This window comes from Equus caballus, chromosome 2 (genome assembly GCF_041296265.1).
Source record: "Equus caballus isolate H_3958 breed thoroughbred chromosome 2, TB-T2T, whole genome shotgun sequence".
NCBI lineage: Eukaryota > Metazoa > Chordata > Mammalia > Perissodactyla > Equidae > Equus > Equus caballus.
In genome coordinates this window covers 71,737,587-71,764,685 of record NC_091685.1, presented here as the reverse complement: position 1 = coordinate 71,764,685, position 27,099 = coordinate 71,737,587, and the positions used below count along the sequence as shown (strand labels likewise).

General features: G+C 34.6%; 1 protein-coding gene across 10 annotated transcripts in view; it reads left to right on the top strand.

Moving 5' to 3' along the window:
• Positions 1 to 27,099, top strand: part of CLCN3 (chloride voltage-gated channel 3) — an 86,505-nt gene that overhangs the window by 35,597 nt on the left and 23,809 nt on the right. For all 10 annotated transcript variants that reach the window (XR_011436684.1, XR_011436685.1, XM_001499028.5 and 7 more), the window contains 4 exons: positions 17,872 to 18,029; positions 23,377 to 23,476; positions 25,093 to 25,280; positions 26,259 to 26,381. Coding sequence is in view for 8 of the 10 variants with exons in the window: in XM_001499028.5 (XP_001499078.1) it covers positions 17,872 to 18,029; positions 23,377 to 23,476; positions 25,093 to 25,280; positions 26,259 to 26,381 (569 nt within the window). In the remaining 2 variants the exon portion in view is untranslated. The remainder of the gene's footprint in view (positions 1 to 17,871; positions 18,030 to 23,376; positions 23,477 to 25,092; positions 25,281 to 26,258; positions 26,382 to 27,099) is intronic.

Genomic DNA, 27,099 nt, shown 5'->3' with positions numbered 1-27,099 from the left:
TATGTTGTTTTAGTTGCCCTGGGTTATTAGGAAGGGGAAAATGCAACCTTCTGAGTGGTTCTGTAGCTGTCCCCGATTGTTTTCTCTGTGCAGATTAGTACTGCTTCAGATCACATCGGACTCCGACTCCGACTCCATCTTCTATGGGAAAATCCTCTTTCTGTTTAACTGCGAAAATGAATTAATCTGCTTTTACAGCTAACTAGAGTCGTGTTGATTGGCACCTAGAAAGTAATGTTTTTCTTCTTTCGGAAAACTTATAAGCGTTTCTTTAAATTTACGAGGGAAATCAAGTGTGTGTCTATTTCCATTATATTTCACCTGCTACCAGTTACAGTGTAGCTTTTGCACACCACAAACTAAATTTATAGTAAAAGCTCTACCTACATTTTAGAACACTTTAACATGACAATAACAGATGAACAAGTTTTTATATTAATATTTTTCATTTAATATGCATTTCAGCTGACTAACATTAACTACATTGTCTTCCATAGATATCTCATAAAAATTGGTATGATAAAAACATTTAGGGTAATTTTTGCACGTTAGAAAAAATAATAGTCAATAGTTTGTAAAAACTGGAAAAGCAGCTAGCATTTGTGTAAATCTTTTGGCAGTCACTGCCTGGGTCTTCTTAAAACTGATTACATGTTAATTAAACTGCCCTTGTTTCATTTTTCTTAAACTGATTATTCTAAAAATAGACTGGTTGGCAATTGTTGTTCTAGAAAAAAAATTGAACCTCAAGAAACGTCTTTTAGCTAGATGACTTCATTTATGAGCCACATTAGTTTGAATTACTGCATGATATTATAAACTCATTTTATGGTTTAACTCAAACTTTTATTTATGAAGTAAATAAGGAGGTCATGATTTTCCTGAGCATATTTAGCCTGTTTTGTTTAAAATATAGTCTGTATTCTGATAACACTTTTTTTAGTATTAATTTCCATTATAATTAAAAAATGTTAATATATTCAACAAATATTTATTGGTTGCATTGTCTGGTAGACACTATTTTAGGCTCTGAACAGTTGTAACATTATATATCCTGTAGTATTCTGTTGTTAGTAAAAGCTTTTCAGATTTTGAAAGAAACTATATGAAGATCCTGTTACATATGTTGTTCTTTCTCTTTGAGAGTTTCCCTCTTATATATACATGTAGAAATTTTAGAACATTTGGGAAAATATCTAAAAGCATAGAGAAGAAAATAAAAATTTCTTATAATCTTACCACTCTGAGGTTTTTGTGGTGGGTTTTTTTTTTTTTTGTCCCAATTCTTAATGTGTTTCATAAGCTCTCCTTTTTCCTGTGTTCCCATCATCCCTTTTCTGGTAAGGATTTCTTTAAACAGGAAGCAATGTAAATGAATGGTGACTGTTCAAATATCACAGTATTTGCTAATCAGTAATTAAACTAAACCAAGACAAACTGTGTTTTGTCTGAGCTATTACAACATCAGTTTGTTGATGCTAATAAACTGGGAGACCTGGGCTTGGAAAATTTTAATTCCCAGTGTTAGGCTTGGCAGTCTTTGACAGAACTTACTTATGGCCTCCATCTCTGTATAAATCTGCAAATAATAAGAAATAAGCTAAAGCTTATGTGAGAGTAGGCGTGGTTGCTGGTATGGTTAAAGATAATAGCTTTTTGTTTCTATTATGTTTTAATAAATAGTCCTTTGGGAATCTTACTTAAGGGCTAAATCAGTCCCACTCTTCGCAGCTCAAATTGGTTCCTTATTTCTTGATGAAACTTAATTAATATAAGCCAATGTTACTTGAAAGTAACATTGTGTCTTTGTAGTACAGATCAGTCAGTTATTAAGCTTACTGTACTATACTGTAGAATCCCTGTATCTGTGGGAAGAGGTGGTTTTCCATAATTTATGACCTACTGTAGCCATGGGTCAACACAAAGGAACTGGAGATGTGGAGACAAGCAACTAACATAAGTCAAGAAAACTGAATCAGCTTCTCTGTGAGGACAAAATTACAATGACTAGAAATCTCTCTTCAGGCTGATAGAGAAAAGGCAGATAATCAAAGTATAAAATTATAAAAGAGATCAATAAAGTAAAGATGAATCTGTTTACTAAATCTCTGAGTGCTAGAGTTAGGGATTGCCTTTGTGGAGGCAAATTGTTTGTTAATACTACTTTTCAAGGTGAGATGGTAAATTAAGCTTCCTATTTAAGTGAATAATATAGAAACTGGAAATGTAAGTAGATTAAAAATAGAATTAGTTAATATATTGTTGATAGATTAGAATTAAGATGACATTTTAGAAATAGCCATCTTTTGGGGTAAATTTCCTGTATGGAAGTTAAGTTCTTCCATGAAATGTCTCTTCCATTTTTATGAGGAAGACAAAAAAACTTAGTTTATTTGTATTGGTAGTTTTATATTTTGACTTTCTTCTTCATTTATTCATGAAGTTTAAGTAGTTTAGGGGGTTGAAATCTTTTCTTCTACCAGATCCTTATAGTAGATTTGGTCTTTTGGCCTTGAGCCTCCATTTACTCCATGAAGGACCTGTAAATATTACTTGAATGTTAATTGTTTCATTCAAAGTACTTATTGAGCTCTTGTATATATAAAGCCCTGCTAGGTGCTGTGGAGAATGAGAGTGGTAGTAACAGTAATGTTAATAATAGCTAATCTTTAGTGTAGAATATACTGTTTGCCAGATACTGTTGTAAGTGCTTTAGTTGTAAGAGTTCATTTATGTGTAACGAGTCATTTTAATCCTCATCACAGACTTGTGAAGTAGGTACTGTTATAATCTCCATTTTCCTCTTGACAAAACTGAGGTAAATAGATATTAAAAGTCAGGCTTCGATCCAGATTATTTGGCTCATACTCTTACTCATGCAGATATGTCTACTGCTTCTCAATATGTATATCCCTGTAATAACTAAGCATTTTGAGTCTGGTGGGGGTATAAGAAGGCTTCCCGAGTTTAAACAAAGAAGCAAAACCCCTAGAAGTTAATAAATTTCTAGCAAATGGTATAGACTGCATGTTCTGTGGGACTTAGGGGAGGAAAAGATCAGTCTGCTTTTGACAAGTGTTATCAAAGTAGGCCAGGTCTTCAGGTACACAAGGGAATTTGATAAGGCGTTCCTGGGGGAGAGGATAGAATGAGTCCTTGCTCTGATGGGAGTAAATGCCTACTATATTGTTCCCTGGTTAGTTTTGTTACATCAGTGGGTCAGTAAAGGGGGTAGTATAGAAAGGTGGAAGGTAGAAGAGTACCAGGTCCTAGACAAACTTGAATGCCAGACTGATGATGGTTTTAAAGCACAGAAAATGTGGCCTTCCTGTTGAAATAAAAGATTGAGATCTTATTCTTTTAAGTTTCTTCCTGAAATCATTTCTTTACATTCATTAGCTCAAAGAGATATTTAAGTAAAGCTTTTTTGTTCCTATTATAGTAGATGAATTTGTTCATTTTTATTCCCTCCTAAAAATATCAGTAGTTAGCATTTTTTTTGCAAATTATTTGGGAATTCAGGTGTTAGATGATGATATTATTGCCATAGGGACATTCTTTAGGCTCTTTGTAAAATGATTTTAGGATTCAGGTCCTTGTTGTATTTCTATTATCTCTAATCTTTTAGCCAACTAAAAAATTAAATATCTTCTTACAAATTAATTCATCTAAGTGTCTGTAAATTAAAAGAACAAATAAGGATTCTTTATTTGATGTTAGAAACGCTTTGTATTCTAAAACAATAGTATAAAACAAAGCTTGTCTTTAAGTTTATTTTGCCCGCAGTATCTGAATTTAAAATCTTCAATAAGATCTGGTTCATATTATGATCTCCAGCTCTATTTTCTAAAAATAACTGACACTTTACTGTGATTAATTTTATACCATCTCATGGCTTGTTGTAAGTCAGAGATGCTTTGTGTATCAAGATTTCAAAATGTGAGCTGATCTGCTGCTGCATATATTAGGTTTATAATTTTGGCTGTTTTCCCAGCATTGAGGTCTCTGCTTTGTGCCTACACAAGATCACAGGAGATTGGTGGGTTAAATTATATTTTAAAGTTTTGTTTTTGTCTTTTAATAAACATATGTTTAATTTGTAATTTTAAGTAGTCCTTTACAGCCTTAATTAGGTAAAAAAATAGATTTACTTTAGTTTCTGTCAATTTATTCTTCTTGCTAGTTAAGAGAGCAAATTTCGTAAATCTTTTTATTCGTGTAATATTCAAATCATTTTATATGCAGAGATAATAAATGAACATGGAATATGTTTCCAATTATACAGATTTCTTAGTATCCACTTTATCCTCTCTACCCAAGGATGTGGCTTTTTATGTTGGGGTGGCAGTAGAACAGAGAATAAAACAGTGAATTGGCTAATGGACTCAGTGTTGCTACTGACTGTTGTATATCTTTGGTCCACTTCTTTGGGACTCAGTTTTAATTTCCAAGTCTTTGCATTGTAAATAGATGGCAGTTAAATATGACCGTGGATTATAGAGCAAATTTAAAGAGCATATACTTCATTTATCCAGCAGATATTTAATTGACCACCCACTAAGTACTAGGCACTGTGCTTGCCATTACCTTTTTAATGTTTCGTCCGGGAGTCTGCCAACATTCTGGAACTTCCCCTATCAACTTACAGCATTTACTTTCCCCTCCCTCAGCAGGATGACCATTTCTTATCAGTAAGGTCACAGAGGGAGGAAAAAAATACATTGGGGTCCAGACTTCCTTCTCTTAATATACAGAAGAAACTGGGTAGTCAGGGAATGTGTAGAATTTTGGATTTCTGTCTGCGTTCTTCCATTATTGAAAACAAAGTGATGTGTGTTTTATATGTGTGGTAGGACAGTAATCTGCATTATGAGCTTAAATGGCAAGGATCACTGCTTTCACTTCTTTTGAGATTGACCCCAGAGGTAGTAAGTAACAGTCTTAGAAGAAATATGTACCTAATTTTTCATGTAAAACTATTATTTGAATATTCTCCTTTGAGAAGAGATTTAGGCTGCTGAAGATGTGTGACTGTAGAATTTACTAATAAGTTCAGTTTAAGGTGCAACAGTTAAGTACTTTTTTTAGCTCATCTCAACAAATATATATTGAGGGTTAGTGGGAGGGAATATAAAGGTTTTCATTTACGAGAAAGCACATAATTTCATTAATGTCTGTATTTCTCTAGGTCAGTGTTTGTCAAATTGCAGGTTTCAGCATGTTGATTATGAAATCACTTGAGTTGTGACCAGTATTTAAGAAAAAAGAAAGAGAGAAAATAGAAAGTAAAATATCAGAGTATATGCCAAATAGTAAATATGCTAAACTTGGGTAGGTATGAATCTGTAAACTGTGCCAGTGAGAAATGTTTCTTGCTGTGGGCCACAGCCAAAAAGGTTTGAAAACCAGTTTTTAAGTACACACCTAGGGGGTAATTAGCTCTCCCTGGGGTTAAAATGGGCTTCCTGTGGCCTAAAATGAGTCTGGAACAACCTGAGGATGAGAATGGGATATATTATTGTCGCAGACCTCTACTAAAGCATAGGGATGTGAGTGCTGGAAGCAGAGCAGTGCCTGTGACTACTACAGCAACATTGTAAGTAATATTGAACAGGGGATCTGGAACCAAAGGCAAAGAGGGATGATGATGGTGAAGGATAGGATTGTTTTAATTGTCTGAAAGCTGAGTGCGTGTCCACAAGTGTTTTGGGAGAGGGCACCACCTAACAGTTCCTAACATAGTTGGAGAGAAGAATGTCCACATAGCTTAAAACATATGAGCAAGCAAACCACGAAATTATTTTTTAGACAGTATTGCATAGTGGTAAGAAATGCCTTTGGAATTGAACTGGTTGTGTTTGAGTCCCTGTTCCACTAACTTGCTAGCTGTGTGATATTGGGCATATTTCTTAGCTCTCTGTGCCATGTTTTTCTTTTCTTTTCTTTCTTTTGCTGGGAAAGATTTGCCCTGAGCTAACACCTGTTGCCAGTCTTCCTCTCTTTTGTTTCTCCTCTCCCCAAAGCCTCAGTACATAATTGTATATTGTAGTTGTATGTCCTTCTAGTTCTTCTAAGGAGTGAGCTGCCGCCACACCGTGGGTGCTGACAGACCGGTGGTGTGGTTCCGCACCTGGAAACCGAACCCAGGCTACCGAAGCAGGGTGCACCAAACTTTAACCACTAGGCCATCAGGGCTGGTTCCTGTGCCGTGTTTTTCTAATTTATAAAGTAGAGAGTAATACCTATCTCATGGGGTTTTGTGAGGACTAAATGAACTAATGTGTGTAAAGTGCTAAGAACAATGTCTGGCACACAGTAAGTACTCAATAAGTGTTAGTTGTTTTGTGGTTATTATTAGATATGAGATAGATAACAATGTCTGGCCTGTAGGTGGGAAAGATTATTTTAATTCTAATATAGTGTAGTTTACCTGATTTTTCTTTTGTCACTTGTGCTTTGGTGTTTTATCTGCAAAACCATTGCCAAACCCAAGGTCACAAGGATTTACTCCTATGTTTTCTTTTAAGAGTTTTATAGTTTTAGCCCTTACATTTAGGCCCATGATTCATTTTGAGTTAATTTTCATGTACGATGTGAGGGAGGGGTCCATCTTCATTCTTTTGCCTGTGGATAGCCAGTTGTCCCAGCATCATTTGTTGAAAAGACTGTTCTTTTTCCATTGGTGAAAATATTTATTTAAATAATAATGAACAATTTTAAATTTTATTTTCCTACAGATAATTTTGAAACTTTGGATCACAGATATTAGTAAATAACGAATTTTTGTTTATATAAGTATGCTTGAATTTTATAAAATTATCTGGGGAAAAAATAAACAAAGCCAAAACTCTTCTTATCAATAAAGTTGTTTTTGCAGGAACGCTTCAAGCAAGTTACAGATCATTGATTGGATAATTTTTCCTACTTGCTTAGGTTTTAGTGTTGGTGATACTTGAACTATGAAATATTGTTGGTGATATTTGAGTTATAAAATGTCCATTTTATGGAAAGGTTAGTCATTGACCATACATTTTAGAAGTTTGTGTATCCATGCCAAGTGTAATGAGTTAAGTTATATATTAAAAATCTGTAGGATCTTTGCTCAATACACAGTTGTAGAAGAACTCATTACTCAAATTTGTAACTCTCTTTTTCCCCATCTTTGTCATATTGTCGGTCTTTTGGTTAAGATTAATACCATATGTGTAATATAATACAGCCTGATGAAGTTTTAAATGCCGAAATATTTGAACAGAAACACTAGCTTGTGTTTATTGATTTCCTACTATTTGTCAGGATAATATTACTAGCTATTTTACGTGATTTATCTCCAGTCCACACAGAATACTCTAAAAGTGTATGAGAAAAGCCAGGTACCTCTAAGAGGTTAGTAATTGACTTATGCTAGATCACATAGCTAATAGGTGGCAGAGCTAGAATTTGACTCTAGGTCCTTCTGACCTCAGAGTGCATTAAGGTCATGGAATTTCTCTACTAGCTCACTCGGAAAAGAAAGTGATCTTTTTTCCAGTCTTTTTTGTTGCTGTTTTTCAGCCGTTAGGTAGAAGAGTAGTCACTGGTGTCTGAGGTCTGGCATTGTAGTCAGACCTCCAGAAAAGTTTTTGATTTTTTTTCTTGTCTTAAATTTAGGAGCTGATACTTTCAGGTCATACTTTCTTACAATCCAGGATCTGGTGATCTCTAGGTAGCAGGAACTATCCTATGTCCCTTTGAAGTTCAGTTGTTAAAATTAATAGGCTTCTCCTGTCTATCACTCTGTCCAAGATTTATATTTCCAGTAGATGGAGTTTGATTAGTCTAACTTGGATTGGGTGCCTTTTTCTTAGCTGAGAGAGGAGCATACCTTGATTGACGCCCTTACCACATGAGATGAGGGATAGAAGTTTCCTCAAAATAATTGGGTTTTGTTACAGAACGAAGGGGAAAGGGCACGTGGGCAGAAACAACAAGGGTCCATTACACAAATAATAACCCTAATCTGGGAGAACAGTTACTGAATAATATGGTTATTTTAAGTTTGGAGGTATACTTGGTTATTATTGTTAAATATCTGGGCCTGAGGTTGGGAAAAAAGTTAAGAACAAGAAAAAGTTAAAATTTTAAAAATTAATTGGGAAAGAGGATGACTAAGTACACATATGTTCATTGAAAGTACTGTTTGTAATACAAACTAACCTAAAGGTCTGTTTAAATTATGGTATGCTCCAGCAAACATAGAAATGATGTGGATATGCATTTAATGATATGAAATGGTCTTTAGAAAGTGTGCTAAGTAATGAAAAACTTATACATAAGTGTGGCTAGTATGATCTTGTCTATATTTTTTGCTTATAGAAAATAGTAAAGGCTGAGGCCCATCTCCAATTAACTATTACAACTCTTGTTTACTCAATTCGCTCTCCTTTTTCCCCAGCAAACCTTATGTAGCTGTGTAGAATTGGTTCTTCATCTGTTCTTTTTTCAGTCCTTGGTTCATTTCAGAAACTCTAAGCCTCTTTACTTAAAGCCTTTTGATGCAGAAACCCATCGCTTACAACTCAAAGGTATTGCTTTTTAAAATTTTGCCTTTTCTATGGGTTTCAAAAGCCTCAATTTGGGGGCCAGCCCAGTGGCGCAGGGGTTAAGTTCGCACACTCTGCTTCTTGGCGGCCCGGGGTTCACCAGTTCGGATCCCGGATGCAGACATGGCACCATTTGGCAAAAGTCACGCTGTGGTAGGCATCTCACATAGAAAGTAGAGGAAGATGGGCATGGATGTTAGCTCAAGGCCAGTCTTCCTCAGCAAAAAGAGGAGGATTGGCAGTAGTTAGCTCAGGGCTAATCTTCCTCAAAAAAAAAAAGCCTCAATTTGGAACTAAGAAGCCACAATACTGAATCTTGTTCCCTGTGTTCTGCTGTGTATTTCTTTTCCAGTGGCACTGGGTGTCTCACTAAATTGGTAGAGGGACGATGTGTGGAGAGGACAAGGAAATAGTGATGGGTAGGGAACCTTGATCAGTATTTCCTAAAGGTATTCTGGTACATTTCTACTACTGTCTTCACGGAGAAAGAAATGAGAGCTCCATATGCTTTGAGAAGTGGGAAGTCTGGGGTAAATCATGTCATTTTGTGTTAATAAAATTCAGCTATAAGAAGAGCTTTTACTGAGGACAAAGAAAGGCATAATCAGGGAAGTGCAGCCTCACCACCTTTATTTCGCCCCCTAACTTTGTTGTCTTCTAGAGCTCCCCTCCAGAAATCAGCTTTAGGAAAGTCGTATTATAATTTCCTTAATTGACCAACCCTTGAAATATTATTTTAGGAAAGAAAGAGAGATGCACTTTATGTCTGAGAGAACTTTAATTTGTGCCTGTGGCATTATCTGCAAGATTCATGCTTCATTCATGCATAAGATGAAGTTGAGAGGTGAAGTTGGATAATGTGTAATGTTGCTTATGTAAGTTTATTAACATACATATATAATTTATTTGTATTCATCTCAGTTTTACATATGTAAGTTTAACTTTATACAAATCTAGGTTGCAGCGAACTGTTCACAAAGAAATGATACGTTAAGAATATTTAAAAACCATTGTTATTATTAGGAAACAGTACCTTCAAAATCACTCATAATGTGAGATATGTAGGCATTTCTATGATCCTATTAGAAGTGAATGTTCTCTACCCAGTTTAGAGTAGGATAGAAAACCTTTCTTTTTCTCCTTCTTTGTACTACACACATTTCCATGTTTGGCAGAACAAGTTATAAAAGAAAATATGTGAAGTGTCACACACACACACACTAAAGTAAAAGTTTGGATTCTTTTTTCTTTATAGCTAGCTGATTCTTGAATTTTATTTAGCAATCCATTTGCAATAACAGATTTTAAATTTAAAAAAATTACGTTCAATATGATATCTTTCAATTGTCAGTAATAACCTAGTACCATGAGTAAGAAACAGGATAAAAGGAGAGAGGTTAAAGCCAGATTGAAATGTCTGCCTTTCTCTTCCTGGAGATTCTATTTAATTATATTTATCAGAGCCAAAGAAATATTCTCAAAAGCTCTATCTTAGCATAAAGTTTTTATTTTATTTTCATACCAAAATCCGTCTTGGTTACTATCCAAGCCAGTTTGATAGTAAGAGTCACAAGAAGGACCCAAACTTCTTTTAGAAATAATTTAGAGGGGAAACAGTGAATCTCTATGTCTGTGGGCTCCCCTCAAAACAAGAAGCCCATTCACTGTTTCCACCTGTACAGTCATACGTCTCTTAATGACGGAGATACGTTCTGAGAAATGCGTCTAGGCGATTTCATCTCTTTGCGAACATCATAGAGTGTACTTATAACAAACCTGGATGGTATAGCCCACTACTGGACACACCTAGGCTATATGGTCCAGCCTATTGCTCCTAGGCAACAAACCTGTACAGCATGTTACTGTACTGACTACTGTAGGCAATTGTAACACAATGGTAAGTATTCGTGTGTCTAAACATAGAAAAGGTAGAGTAAAAGTACTGTGTAAAAGGTAAAAGATGGTGCACCTGTATAGGGCACTTACCGTCAATAGAGCTTGCAGGACTGGCAGTTGCTCTGGGTGAGTCAGTGAGTGAGTGGGGAGTGAACGTGAAGGCCTGGGACATCACTGTACACTACTGTAGACTTGATAAACACGGTATGCCTAGGCTACACTAAATTTATAAAAAATATTTTTATTTCTTCAACAATAAATTAACCTTAGCTTATTACAACTTTTTTATTTTATAAACTTAAATATTTTTAGTAATAGTACTTAGCTTAAAACACAAATACGTTATACAGCTATACAAAAATATTTTCTTTCTTTCTATCCTAATTCCGTAAGCTTTTTTCTATTAAAAAAAAATTTTTTTTTTCAATTTTTAAACTCTTTTGTTAAAAACTAAGACACACTAGGGCTGGCCCGGTGGTGCAGCAGTTAAGTTCGCATGTTCCGCTCTGGCGGCCCGGGGTTCACTGGTTTAGATCCTGGGTGCGGACATGGCACTGCTTGGCAAGCCATGCTGTGGTAGGTGTCCCACATATAAAGTAGAGGAAGATGGGCACGGATGTTAGCTCAAGGCCAGTCTTCCTCAGCAAAAAGAGGAAGATTGGCAGCAGATGTTAGCTCAGGACTTATCTTCCTCAAAAAAAAAATAAATAAAAATAAATAAAATAAAGAGCGAGTCAATTAAAAAAAAAAGCAAAACAAAAAACTAAGACACAAACTTGTTAACCTAGGCCTACACAGGCTCAGGATCATCACTGTCTTCTACCTCCATGTCTTGTCCCACTGGAAGGTCTTCAGGGGCAATAACAGGATGATAACAATGCCCTCTTCTGGAAGACCTCCTGAAGGACTTACCTGAGGCTATTCTTGAGGAGGTGTCAGTTTTTTAAGAAACATGTCCATGGTGGTTTGCTTGTTTCTTTTTTCATCATAGATTTGCTTATAAGCAGATAAATGAACCATGAACATTCCTGTCTGTTACGTACTGTAAATAATTGTATGTGCTATACTTTTATACGACTGGTAGTGTAGTAGGTTTGTTTACACCCACGTCACTGCAAACATGCGAGTGATGCATTGCAGTACGATGTCATGTCAGCTGTGATGTCACTAGATGACAGGAATTTTTCAATTCCATTATGATCTTACGGGACCACCGTCATAGATGCAGTCCGATGTTGACCAAAATGTCATTATGTGGCACATGACTGTACTTTTTTCAAACACCGTTGCTGTGTCTGATAGAATAGTCATGAGGGCACAGACTGAACTTCAGTCTGTTGGGGGCACAAACTGCTGGCTAATTCCCACTTGAACGTGCAATGGCAGCCCCAGAAATTCCAAGGGACACAACATAAAAACGACAAAATACCAAACATTGGTCCACAGGGTCTTGTGATTTAAACAGTTTGAATCCTTTACTTGTGGTTTTCAGATACTTTGACTTACTGTATAGTTTTGTAAATTAGATGTCAGAGTAGTTTCTATGGAATAATTATTTGAAAGTCACCGAAGGCAAGACACATAGCTAATGTAAGTGTTTATTGTGGTGTTGTACCTTTTGCTCCCTCAAAAATGAGTACGGTAGTCTCTACTTTTCTTCTTCCTGGTTTATAAGTTTGTTGGAGGAATACATGCTTCATTTGCTTATTATCTTCATGGTGCAGAAAATTCTTATCATGGAGCTGGTGACATATTGTGTGGATGCATGTTAGCTAAGTGGTATAGAAATTTTTCTTTTTCTTTTTCGCATAGAAGAGTAATAATTAAAATCAGTAGTCCATGTCTCTTCAGCTCCACCCAGATAAGGGCAACATAGGGGGAAAAAGTATGAAGTTTGCAAAAATATCATAGTAGACTTTTCAAAAAGCATTTTCTTGCTGCCGGCCCCTTGGCTGAGGGGTTATGTTTGCGTGCTCTGCTTTGGCGGCCTGGGGTTTCACTGGTTCAGATCCTGGGCGCGGACATGGCACTACTCGTCAGGCCATGCTGAGGTGGTGTCCCACATGCTACAACTAGAAGGACCCACAACTAAAGTATGTATCTATGTACTGGGGCGAGGGGGGACGTTGAGGAGAGAGAGCAGAAAGAAAAAAAAAAGGTCAGCGACAGTTGTTAGCTCAGGTGCCAATCTTTAAAAAACAAAACAAAACAAAAATATTTTCTTTTAATTTCAGACTTACAGATGTTGAAAAACAGTGCAAATAATCCCATATACCTTCACCCAGATTCCTGAAATATTAAGAGTTTACCACATTTGTTCATTCTCTCTCTTGTTCTGTCTCTTGCTGTTATATATGCTATTCTCTGTGTAATACATAATATATACCAGTATGTATATATAGTGTGTGTATACACCAGATAGTTTTTTTCTGAACTGTTAAAGAGTAGGATGCAGACATAATGTACTTTTACCTATAAATACTTGAGTCTGTATTTCCTTATGAAAGGACATTCCGTTATGTATAGTCACAGTACTGTTTTCAAGATCAGAAAATTGACATTGATACAGTACTATTATCTGTTCTACAGACCGTTTTTAAATTTGCCAGGTTTACCACTATGTCCTTTAATATAGGAAAAAACCATTTTTTTCCTGGTCCAGGATCTAATAATCCAGAGCAGGTGTTACATTTAGTTATCATGTCTCTTTAGTCTCCTTTAATCTAGAGGAGTTCCTCAGTCATTCTTTGTCTTTCATGACTTTGACTTTTTTTCTTTTTTTTACAGTTTCCTATTGCAATGCTTTTTTTTTTTTGTTTTTTTTTTTTTTGGGTGAGGGAAATTGACCCTAAGTTAACATCTGTTGCCAGTATTCTTCCTTTTTTTTTCTCCCCAAAGCCATGGTACATAGCTGTATATACTAGTTGTAGGTAATTCTGGTTCTTCTATGTGAGATGCCACCACAGCATGGCTTGATGAGCAGTGTGTAGATCTGCACCCAGGATCTGAACCAGTGAACTCTGGGCCACTGAAGCAGTGTGTGTGAACTTAACTGCTTGGCCATGGGGCCAGCCTCTTGACTTTGACGTTTTTGAAGAATGCAAGCCATTTATTTTGTAGAATTTCCCTCAGTTTGGGTTTATCTTGTTTTTCCTTGTAAGATTCAGTTTATGCATTTTGGGCCAGAGTACCACAGAAGTGATGCCATCATACCAGAAGGCCATAGAGGCTTTGACACTTCCCTCCAAAAACATTTTTTAAATTATCAGTTTTAATGTTATTGTATGGAAAGCAGAGTCAGAGATTCTCAAATTTGTCAAGATATTATAAATGTTCTTATATTTATTCTCCAGTTACCTTTTCTTAAGAAAATTTGTAGCCTTTCAGTTACCTTTTTACAAAGTGGAAATTACTGAGTAAAATCAGGATAGAGGGAAGAAGAAAGAGCTAGTGCACTTAAAGCTTTAAATATGAGGTTTAGAGTGTATGTTCTATATAAATGAACATGGGCTAGTGCAGGGATAGGGCCTTGAAACCCTTGGTCAAGAATGATATATTATTTATTCCTGGTGTACTGCTGCCAAAACATGGAAATCAATATACTACTCTCCTTTTAGAGGTTTTACACCTTTCCAAGGCAAACATTCAAATGTGTTACATAGGGAGATAAGAGAGAACCCTATTCTATCTGGTAGAAGTAAATAAACATTGTTTATTAGTACAATATTCGGTATTTATTAAAGTGTTTAAAATATTGACTTTTTCTTTATTAATTCTTGTTCCTGCTGCCTCTTTGAATTATTCAGAAACAGAGCTTGCAACGTACAGTATAGTCGATGTGGCTTATATCTTAATAATAATAAAATTAGTCCTTAGTCTTGGCATGGTGGCTCTTTGTGCATCTCTCCCTTCCTCCTCACCCTCCAATTGATTTAGGATTGTCTCTTACTCTAATCTAGGCAGTGTTTATATTGACAGATTCTAGCTTTGTCACATGATAGTTTTGTGAAATGACTTAACATTTATAATAGTTTCTTTATTTGTAAACAAAAGGGAACAAGTCGGTTTAAATCATCATACAGCAAGAGTAGTCTGGGAATTTTGCTCCATTCCTTAAAAGTCATAGAATAAAATAAACAGATTTCTTGTGTTTTATTTTTATAATGTTTGTTTAAACATGAGTATAGCGTGGGGCCGTCCCCATGGCCAAGTGGTTAAGTTCGCATGCTCCTCTTCGGTGGCCCAGGGTTTCTCTGGTTCAGATCCTGAGCGTCAACATGGCACTGCTCATCAAGCCATGCTGGGTTGGTGTCCCACATAACATGACCAGAGGCACTTACAACTAGAATATACAACTATGTACTGGGAGGCTTTGGGGAGAAGAAGAAAAAAAAAGAAAATTAGCAACAGATGTTAGCTCAGGTGCCAATCTTTTAAAAAAAAAAAAAAGAAAGACTTGGGTTAAAATCCTGGGTTCATCACGTACCCAGCTGGATGACCTGGGGAAATTTAGAAGAAAAAAAAATTAGTATAGTGCCACTCCTCAAATATCAATTAATTACATTTTCATTAAAATGACACACTTCTAGATTATTATTTTTGGCATAAAATCTGTATTACTGATACATAATTTGAAGATGTAATTTGTAATCACTTTTGCTAAAATCACCTGTTTGAAATTATGCACCAGCTTTTCTAAGTTTTTAGTGCTTTAGAAAAATTTCAAATTCTTCTTTGCTTATATGTCTTTATTATAAGGTACAGCATATATCATATAGATATTTAATATTTAAAGATGACTTGTCCAAAGTTACTTAGCTGTCCAGGACTAGAATCGGGGCCTTTTGGTAGCAGTTTGTTGCTTTTTTTCATTTATATAATGCTTAGATCCATTAGAATTTCTTTATTTTCATAGCCCTATTCACATCCCTATTAAAATATAGTGTGTGTTTACTTAGAAAAGTAATTTTCATTGTAATATGTATATCAATCTAGAAGGGTAAAGTAGAAAATGAAAGTTCATTACCTCTTTTTTCTAACAATTATACTTCCCAGTGGTAGCCATTATTAATGTGTTGTTTCATACCTGTTCATACTATTTTCTCTGTATTTAAGCATATATGTGAGCATAATATTTAAGCCAAAATAAATTTTACAAAATAATTTTCATATTAAATGTGCTGATCTGCCCTTGGCCTTTTTAAAACTGTATGTGTTGTAGCCAACTTTCTGTATCAGTATATGCTGATCTCCCTCGTTCTCTTTAACAACTGGATTATATTCCATTGCATAGATGTACATAATTTATTTAATTATCAATGGATGAGACATTTCTGCTGGTTTGACTTTTTCAGTATTACAAATAATGTTTCAGTGAAATCTTTTAGTCTTTGTGCAGTAGAAGCTTTATATTTTGATAGCTCTTTCCAAATTGCCCTTCAGAATGGTTGTATCATCTTTTCTTCCACTAACAGTGGAAGAACTCAAGTTCGATAATTTTCACTCTTAGATTACCATAAATGTTCCTTAGCCAGTCTGTTTTCTTTTTTCCAAGCTCTTTTTCTGGTAGTAATATAAACTATCTTTCACAGACAGTATTCACATCATATGTTTCTTTTTTCAGAAATAGATACAAAAATATCTAGCATCAAATGTCTAGCTGTAACTCTTATTTTGAAACCATAGCATTATTATTTTAAATTATAATTTAAAATTTATATTCTTTAGGAAGTTTTCTTAGATTAATCCCACCTAGTTTTAGAGACTACAGTCTTATAACAAAGTAAATATAAGTAACACAACTAAAATTGGTTTTGTAGCACTTCGATATTGGAACTTGGTTTTAAAATGTGTTTTGGATTGGGAACCCCAAACTTGCACCTTGAAGTTGGGGACAATATTTTTGTGTCTCCTATACTGTCTAGTATAGTGCCATTTATATAGAAAATTCTTAATGTTTGTGCTGTAGACTTTAAATCAGGGGCTGAGCCAAATCCTGCTCTTCCCCTGTTTTATAAATAAAATATTATTGAAACACAGCCATACTCATTCATTTATATATTGTCTGTGACTTTTTTGCGCTACTATGGCAGAGTTGAGTAGTTGTGACTATATAGCCTCCAAAGCCTAAAATAGTTACTCTCTGGCTCTTTTGCTGACCTCTTAGATTATGAACACTTTGGCGTTAATTTGTATTTGCTTTTTTTTGTAGAGCACATAGTAAGATGTTCTACCCACACTGTGCATAATTTATGGATTCGTGCAAGTATAACTGCAGGAAAAATTCCTAGAAGTAGACTTGCTGGGTTGAAGAGTGTCGTGTATTTTAAATTTTGGTAGCTTTGCCTTCCCAAAGGGGTTATACCAATTTATACTTAAACTAATAATTTTGTTGCAGGACCTCTTTCTCCATAACTTGGCCAACTCAGGACGTTAGCCAACTTTTTTATCTTTACCAATCTGGTAGAGGAAAGTGATATTGTGGGTTTGATTTACATTTCTTTTGTGTGTGTTAGATTGAACTTCTTTTCAAATTTGAGAGCCGTTTGCTTTTCTTTTCTGTGAGTTGTCTTTCAGTGCCCTTCCTAGTACCTTCTAGTCTGTTACATTCATATAAAGTCTGTAGTGAACACATGTCAAAGATTTATTTAACTCTAATAAGTTAACTAGCTTGATGACAAAGCTGATTCAGAGGAGGATGTGTGAGACTTAAATATATATAGTCAGTGAAAGAAGGAATTTTCTTACAGGGCAAAAACAAACAAAACCAACACTAAACTCTAAGGACTGTCTTTTCTACTAGATGGAATTCATTTACATTTTTGACAAATAAAGTCGTAATTTTCAATTTATCAATTTTCTATAAGTCGTTATCTAACTTTGCAGAGTCTTTGTGCTAATCAATAGTAAATAGTAAATCAAACAAAAGTTCCCTTCCCCAGAACATCAGATGACTATTAGGCAGGCTTGTTTATTTATTCTGTTTTGCTGAGGAAGATTGGCCCTCAGCTAATATCTGTTGCCAATCTTCCTCTTTTTCTGTGTGAGCTGCCACGACAGCATGGCCACAGATGCATGGTGTAGGTCCACACCTGGGGACTGAACCCAGGCAACTGAAGTGGAGCATGCTGAACTTAACCACTAGGCGACCAGGGCTGGCCTAAGCAGGCTTAATTTTGATACTCTAGTGTGAATTTGAAAGGACATGCCATAATTTTTTGCCTTATTTCCAAGTTTTGGATAATTTTTATTAATACCTTCCTTCCTCTATTTTATTATAATCATTTCAAGTTATATTATTTCTTTATGAATTACTAATGAACTTCTAAGAAGGTTACGTAGTTCACCATTGTCTCTTATAAAACATACTCATCATTCCTTTTTTGCTTTGTAGGAACTCATTATACAATGACAAATGGAGGCAGCATTAACAGTTCTACACACTTACTGGATCTTTTGGATGAACCAATTCCAGGTGTTGGTACCTATGATGATTTCCATACTATTGATTGGGTGCGAGAGAAATGTAAAGATAGAGAAAGGCATAGACGGGTAAGTGTTTTCAGTAATTTTTAAAATTTAGTGCATAATTGGATCATTTAATAATATGTTTCTGCCAATGATCTCAGGCTACTAAAATATGTATTATACATTAAAGTATATTTAAGTTAACTTCTGCGTTTTATAAGTAATATATCTTTTTCTCTGTCTATGTAACTTTTTATTTTTAGTTTGTTTATACCTGGTATCTTTATGGAAAGGATTTGACATAGTTTAAAATCAAAGAAGTATAATAAGACAAAATAGGAAGGAAAGGGAAAAATGGCATATGAGTTGGGGGGAAGGTCAAGAGCCAAGTTCAAGATAAGGAAGTCAGCATGATTTTTGTCTTTGAGCAGCACAGCAGCTAAGGCAAAAGAGGAAACTTGTACATAATTCTTTTTATTCAAAAAGAAGAAACATATTGAGGAGATAGTTTTGTAGGGTTTTACTGTTTTCTTTTTTTTTTGAGGAAGATTAGCCCTGAGCTAACATCTGCTGCCAATCCTCCTCTTTTTGCTGAGGAAGACTGGCCCTGAGCTAACATCTGTGCCCATCTTCCTCTACTTTTTATGTGGGACACCTACCGCAGCATGGTTTGCCAAGCAATGCCATGTTTGCACCCACCATCCAAACCGGCGAACCCCAGGCCACTGAAGTGGAACATGTGCACTTAACTGCTGTGCCACTGAGTTGGTTCCTGCTGTTTGCTTTTATCCTTTTTCTCAGTTTTAAATTCTGAGGTATTTCTCAAATTCAGTTCTATGTATGGCATATTGAGTTTTGTAATGAATCAGTAATCAAAAAAAGAATGACTTTTACTTAAAAGTACAATTTATGGATCCTTTTCATTACTGATTGTGACTTACTGGTATAATATAATCCAAAAATAAATTTAAAAAAAGAGAGAGAAAAAAAATCTCTTTGAAAATAAAATTCCACTTCTAAAAGCCCCTTTATAACTTTGAGGCCTGAAATTTACTCGTCAATGAAAATAACTGCTTGTACAAATTAGTTATAATTTTCATATTAATGAATACATATATATTTAACCTAAAATTGGAATTAGATTATATTGTTTATGAAAAGTACAGCTTCTGAGATTCATCAGTCAGTATTTACCTTTTCTGGAAACATTATACATAGAGTATAACTGAAAATAAGACACAATGCCTGAAGTCAGTGTTCTAATCCAGCGATTTCTCAAAGTTTTCGTCTCAGATCCCTTTTAAACTATAAACAATTATTGAGGATACCTAAGGACCTTTAGTTTATATTGTTATATTAATTGATATTTACCGTATTAGATACTAAAACTGAGAAATTTAAAAAATAGTAATTAATTTAAGAGTAACAACAAATTCATTACATGTTAACATAAAAACATTTTTATGAAAAATGACTGTATTTTCCAAAATAAAAAATATGTAGTGAGGGAGTGGCATTGTTATAAATCTCATTATTATCTAGTTTAATAAAAGACTACTGGATTCTCATATCTGTTTCTGCATTTAGTCTGTTGTGATATGTTGTTTTGATTGAAGTATATGAAGAAAATCCAACCTCACACAGACACATGATTAGAAAAAAAGCTAGGAGTATTTTAATAACCTTTTTAGATCATTGCAGATTTTCTTCTTTGATACTCCACCAAAGTGACAAGTGGTATTTCTTAAAGATTAGTTGCAATATGTAATCTGAAACTGTATCAAAGAACTTTTGTCTTCTATTACATTAAAACCTGTTCTTCACCTTGAACCTTGAATGAATGATTTTGTAACTTCATGCAGTGAACATTGGGAAAATACTGATTTATTGATTTATGCAGTTCTTTTAAGTGTTGACACTTTTCATTATATAATCTAAAAAAAAAATCACATTTATTAATATCAACACTAATCTCTTCAGAAAATCTTTAAGTGTTGGGAATCTGTCATCCTCACAGTGAAGTATACAAGTGTTCCAAAATTCTAATTTTTACTTGAAAGCTCAAATTCTCATTGGAAACAAATACACATGTATCTTACTGGAAGTGACAGGCCTACTTGGTTTGTTTTTGAGAAAATAAGTCTGAAAAACCATAGTTTGGTATCTTTCTTTCATTTAAAATGGTGTCCCATGTAAATGTCTAGTTCATTTTGCAACTCAAATCACGCAAATGCTTTTCCTTGAGACATAACATCATACTTCACTTTGCATCAGTAATGCTTTATATACACTTACATCATCACAGTAATATTAAAAAGACTCAATGATCGAGGCATAATAGTTTTTATTCCTTCATGAAAGACATTCTTAAGTGAAACTGGCATTTACTTATTTTTTTTCCCGGGATATGTGGCAGTGAAGAATGTAATGACTACAGTACATTTGGATGCCACTGTGTTGATTCGTGGTTAGGAGCCAGCAGTTTTATTGTTGCTTTTGCACTCACTGAGAAAATGTCAACACAGTGAAAAGGTCGCATCATGTTTTAGTATTATTATGAAAGTAGTTTTGACCTTGAAGACTCTTTGAGAAGGGCTCAAGGGACCCTCAGGGTGTCTATGGGGCACAGTATAAGAACCACTATTTTAAGCCTATGTGCCTAAATCAGACACATTATAAATCCTGTATCTTGTATGCTTGTTAGGTAAATACAATTGTACTTAGAAGTATATATATTTATAGATTCAGTACCATACTCAGGTTGGGGTTTAAATGGGTTTTAAAGTGAAGTAGTGTTATAATATCCATAAGACACCATATTCATAAAATTTTACAGAAAATTGAAAGTAAAAGAAACCAGAACACACCCCTCTTTTCTCTGATTATGAGAGTAGTCCACAGTCCTTGAAAAACATTTCAAATAATACAGCAATGTATGAAGTAGTCAGTAAGTGTCCTAACTAATCATCTCTTTGTAGATAAGTCAAATATTTTCAATACTTTGTGCTTATATAAACATAAAATTTTTTAAAGCTGGGAAATTCTACACATAGATGTTTCTACTTTGTTCTTAAAACATTAAATAAAAAAAAAACTTCCTATGTCAGTGCATATACCTACCTAATTCTTTTTTCCCCCTCAGCTTTTTAGTATACTTGTAGCTCTCCTACTCCAGATTATTTTCAAGCAAATCAACATTATATCATTTCACATATTACTGTTTCAGTATATTGCATAATGGTGGCAATCTAACTATCTTTCCTCTATTTTCTAGCTTGAATATTTCTATAAAGAGAACCTTCCCCATACCAATTATTTGGCTTCCCTGAAGTTAAGATAGTAGAGAAAAGGGAGAAAGTTTGAAGTCATATGATTCCCTAGCATCCACAAACTTGACCTCAGGGTTTTTGTTTGCTTGTTCAGTTTCTGTTTCTTTATCTTCATGCACTCATGGATTTAAACATAGTTGATGTGTTTTAATCATCGCAATTATTATCCTTATTGATGCCCATGTTATTCCATTTTTGACTACTGGGTGCTTACTTAGGTTGATGCCTGTGTCCTTTCACACATCCTTAGTAGACTTTGATGTATTCTTGGAAAACAAGATGATCCTAGCTCTTCTTACACATTTCCTGCACCAAACCTGGAGTCAGCCATTTCTCTAAGGAGCTCTGGTTCCTTTGAAGGAGAATGGTATATAGGCAGTTTGGGCACTAGAGGTACCTGTTGCTTCTGGGTTAGCCATTGTTTCTAGCCTCTTAAGTTTGTAGGAATCTTCTAATTTAAATTCAATACTATAGGACTTTTATTTACCATTTAGTTGTTAAATCTGCATCTCCTTTCAGCCATGCCAAAAATCTCAACATCACATACATAATCATTTGATTTATCTCACAACATACACACACAGCTATTTCAGAATAATATTACCAGCACTATCACTAGCAGTGTGACTACTGAAAAGTTTTAGTGTTTTCTTTTTTGACAATACTTTTTGTCCTTAGTGTTTATCCCTCTAGTTACACATACAGATTACTTTGTTTTAAAGTCCCTGTCACTTCCAACCTATTTCCCTCCTCCTCTTTTAAGTAGTAATTTACATTTTAAATTTTATGGTTTATCCCTTTATTTTTTAAAATACAAACATATACTTGTATATGCTTATATACTTATATACTTATCTTTCTTAGGTATTGGTAGCAAACTATACACACTTTATCCACCTTGCTTTTTTCCCTGTATAACACTGCATCTATCTCATTTTTTAATGGCTGCAGAATTTTTCATTACATAGATGTACTTCAGTTTACTTGACAGATACTATATTGATAGATATTTAGATGACTTCCAAATTTTTACTTGATATTATCATTTTATTAAACATTAGTTATTCTTATTGAGAAAAAGTAACATGGGATTTAATTATTGTTTTTGAAAGAAATGACCTACATTTAATCCTAAAGAATGGTTAATATCTGTGATTGGTTACTTACTGTAATTGGTATAGAAGGAGTAAAACTGCCTCATTCAACTTAGAACTTACAGTCTTTTTAATGTGGCTTTATTTAAAATAGACTATATGTTTGAAATAGACCACATCATTGAATTCTAGCCATAGCCCTCCTGTGGGACAGTTGAGCACTGAAGTCCTAGGCTGAGAATATGACTTTTTAAAGCAGCAATCCTAGTAGAACAGAAGAGGTCTGGGCTAGTTAGGGATAGATTTAGAAGTACACTGTTACTAAGAGAGACAAGGCTTGCCTTCTTATGTCTTAGTAGAATGAGATCTAGAAATCAAATCTATTACTGTCTTGCTCATCTCACCTCCTTCACTGTATTCAGTAGAGGACATTTCTGCCTTACACAGTAATAAAAGAGAGCCTTTGGACCCTACCAATGGGATTCTAACTCTCCATACCTGAATATTTAGAGGCCCACAAGTTTTGGCAGCCCCTTTATTCACATGACTGTTCTACACTACATTTAAGGGCATGGTACTGTTATTCGGTGACCTTCCCTTTTAAAGAATATTGTAATCCACTTAACTGCTAGGACCAGAAAATGATCGGGAAATGACAGACAGTTCAAGCTATAATATCTTGTTTCTGTTAATATGAAAGATGTATACCAGCTAAATTTGATTCCATTTAAAACAGTCTAGGTCAGACTTTATGTGGTTTGTACACCCCTTACTCTCAAATTCTGAGGTTCTTGCTAAAAATACAGATCTCTGGGTAAACACTTGTCATATGCTTTACAGGTATAGCAGCTGTTGGACATGGTGATTCTGTCCCAAACTCATGTTTCCCATTTATTTAGTTTAGAAGGTACTGTTCCATGTATAGTAACTGAGGAAAATTGTTAAATTATAGAATTGTGACTTCTATTCATGGTTTGAAAAATGAAGCATAAACATTTCTAATTTCAGATCAACAGCAAAAAGAAAGAATCAGCATGGGAAATGACAAAAAGTTTGTATGATGCGTGGTCAGGATGGCTAGTAGTAACACTAACAGGACTGGCATCAGGTAAAGAAAATTTTTAATGCAATCCTTTTTTGGTTAGCAATAAATAGTTCTCCCTTCCTTCCCTTGGATTTTTAAAAGCACTTGTTTTGTTGCTTTCCTTCAAAAAAAATCTTAAGACTAGGAGGCACGGGGCCAGCCCTGTGGCCGAGTGGGTAAGTTCGCGTGCTCCACTGCGGCGGCCCAGGGTTTCGCTGGTTTGGATCCTGGGCGTGGACATCGCACCACTCATCAGGCCACGTTGAGGCGGCATCCCACATGCCACAACTAGAAGGACCTGCAACTAAGATATACAACTATGTACTGGGGGGATTTGGGGAGATAAAGCAGAAAGAAAAAAAAAGATTGGCAACAGTTGTTAGCTCAGGTGCCAATCTTTAAGAAAAAAATAAAAAGACTAGGAGGCAGGAGGCTTCAGAATCTAGTCTTGGCTCTGTCACTTTAAGTATCTTTCCAATTTGGTGGTCTCTCTAGGCTTGGTTTCTGAATCTGTAAAAATGTGGTTTGGACCAGATGATAAATAAAGTATCTTTTAATTTTGACGTCATGATAAACAGTTAATATTTATTGAATGTTTCCTATGTGTCATACACCATTCTAAAAGCTTTACATTTGTGTAAACCTCATGGCAGTCCTATGGGATAGGTGCTGTTTTCTCACCATTTTATAGATGAGGGGACTGGAGCACAGAGGGGTTAGGTAACTTGACTAAGGTCATGTAGCTAGTAAGTGGCCAAGCAAAAATTTAAATTTAGACAGTTTAGCTCAAGAGCCTACACTTTTAGCTACCATGCTATAGAGTGCCCACAAATTCCGTGTATGTGAGATTTTAAGAAACAGCAGTTGAAGATCTGAAAGCAAACATTAAGGACTGTTTTAATAACTTTCAGCTTCCACCATGGAAGATTATGTCTAGAAGAACATGAGGAAAATTAAAATTTGTGTGGACAATAGAGGGAAGTACTGATTGCTATGAACAAGAATTTTGTGGCCTCTGTGTATGTGACCCATTGATGTTTTTTATATGATGAGAAGGACCTGGATTTTGACCATAAATTTGTGTATTTTCGGTATTCTGTCAGTAAAATGATTTGATATATTTGATTTTCTGTGATTTAAGAAAAAAACTGAAAATCTGTCACAGTAACTCATTAATGCTGTAGGTTTTACTAATTATTTCAAATGGATATTAAATTTTAATGAGATTAAGGTCATTTGTAGATCTACTAATTAAGTTTCGGATTGAAACATACTAGTAAAAACTCTGACTTCAATAACCAGATTTGTGAACCTCCTCTCAGGTAGCCGACTTTGAAGATGTTTTAGCATCTTTTAAACACCTTTTTTTAAAACCACGGTTAATTCGAATGATGTAACTAGTTTTGATTTCAAAGAAAGAATAACAATTTTATTTTAAAGAATAGCTATTTACAGTTTTAAAAGGTAGTATAAAATTATTTATAGCTAAGATTTGAAAATCTTAAATTCTTATAATATTCCCTATGTAGCCCTTTATTTATAGGAGATCTTCCGCTTTCCTTGACCCTTTTAACTTGATAGTTTTTGACTCCCCAGAAATGTCCTTTCTTTTTTTTACCACCTCCAACAAATTTTTACAGGGGCATTGGCTGGATTAATAGACATTGCTGCTGATTGGATGACAGACCTCAAGGAGGGCATTTGCCTTAGTGCGTTGTGGTACAACCATGAACAGTGTTGCTGGGGATCCAATGAAACAACATTTGAAGAGAGGGATAAATGCCCGCAGTGGAAAACATGGGCAGAATTAATCATAGGTCAAGCGGAGGTAAGTCTTGCTTTGTCTCGAGATGAATTAATAATTGATATAGTGAAATGCATCTCCAATTCCTTTAATTATAGAATTAATCACATATTAAATGATTGCAACTGCATTGAAGGAAAAAAGAAAGAAATATAATAGGATAGAATGGAAACCATGAGAATACGTTGCAGCAAGTATCTCAAGACAGTCTTGTATTAGTTAACTATGTAATCACGTATGTGTCTACTGGGTTATGACGTAAAATATATTTCTTATTGTAGAAAAGAAATGCAGTAAGATCTGTGTAACCACCAAAAGTTAATATGAAGTCAAATTTATTAAAACTGCTTAATATATTCCATTACAACTGTTCAGGAAGTATGAATTATCAAAAAATTTAGTAAATAAGCCTACTAACTGGAGATATCTTTAAGAAATCTATAGATCTTTCTTTGTGGCATTACAGTATTTAAATGATTATTTTCCTATTCCTGATGTTCTATAATGAAGAACATTTTACAAGTTAGAATATTATATAATATATATATTGTTACACAATCATGTAGATGTTTTAAAATTTTTTTTATGGCTGAATTTTAGAGCTAAAAAAATATATTTGCTGGTAAGACAGGCAGTGTGCTGTTTCTCAATTGATCTTCAGGAGAATTACAGCAGAATGAAATCTGAGTGAGAATGCAGTTTTCTCTTCATCAACTGTTTTGATAAAGTAGGCAGAGATTGAAGTATAGCTGAGATTCTTGGCAAGAAGACTTAGGGATCAGGATAAAGCTAGGAAAAACATTAAATATATTAAGGCTTCTTGGTATTTATATGAATATGTTTTTGGATTCTACTTAAATATTTTGTTCATATAAAGCTTTTATTATTGTGGAAGTAAACCAGGAGCCCTTTACAAGTTTTACCCAAGTCTTATGTGGAAAGCACTTGCATTAGAGGTGCACTGTAAATTAAATTCATGCTGTTGAACTATTTGCTTTTTAGGGTCCTGGTTCTTATATCATGAACTATATAATGTACATCTTCTGGGCCTTGAGTTTTGCCTTTCTTGCTGTTTCCCTGGTAAAGGTATTTGCTCCATATGCCTGTGGCTCTGGAATTCCAGAGGTAAGCCATGCAATATTTAGTATCATTAAACATTTAGTATTTGTTATGATGCTTATCTTTTTGCTTTTCGGGGAAAAAGTAGTTTTTTTGGGGGGGAAATGGTTTGTTTGTAAAATGAAGTAGAAAATTTTAAAATGTAATCTGATTGTAGACATCTTTGGCAGAAATTCTTTCCCCATAGTCATTTCCTCATTTCCTGTGGAAGTTGATTTGTTTTTTCTCACCACTAATTTAGCACATGACTAGACAAACATCAGAAGACTTGATTAACCACCAAGAACCTGGAAAAAGATCTGTGGGCTAAAGTTCTTGGATGGATTCATTGATGTGTGCTGTTATGAACCTGATTTGAATACATTCATTCTCTTTCTATAACTATCTTGTAGTTAGATAAATTAATAATTTTTGAATTTGGCAGATAATATTTATAACCATTTTATACTTTAAAATAAACGTTTGATCACAGTGAGTCAACAGTACCAACTTTTGGGTTTTATTTTTTATCAACAATAATTTAAAGGAGAATATACTTAGGATTGAACATGATGTGAACTCATTTCTTTCCGCTTTTTATTTTTGTGTCTTAAGTAAATTACCAGCTTTTTCTAGTGCATTTCTTTTTAAAACAAAATTGTAGCGATTTTAAAGGCTGTGTTAAAAATATCTTTAAGAAGGAGCAGTATCTCGCAGTATTTAGCAGTTGTTACTCATCCTTATT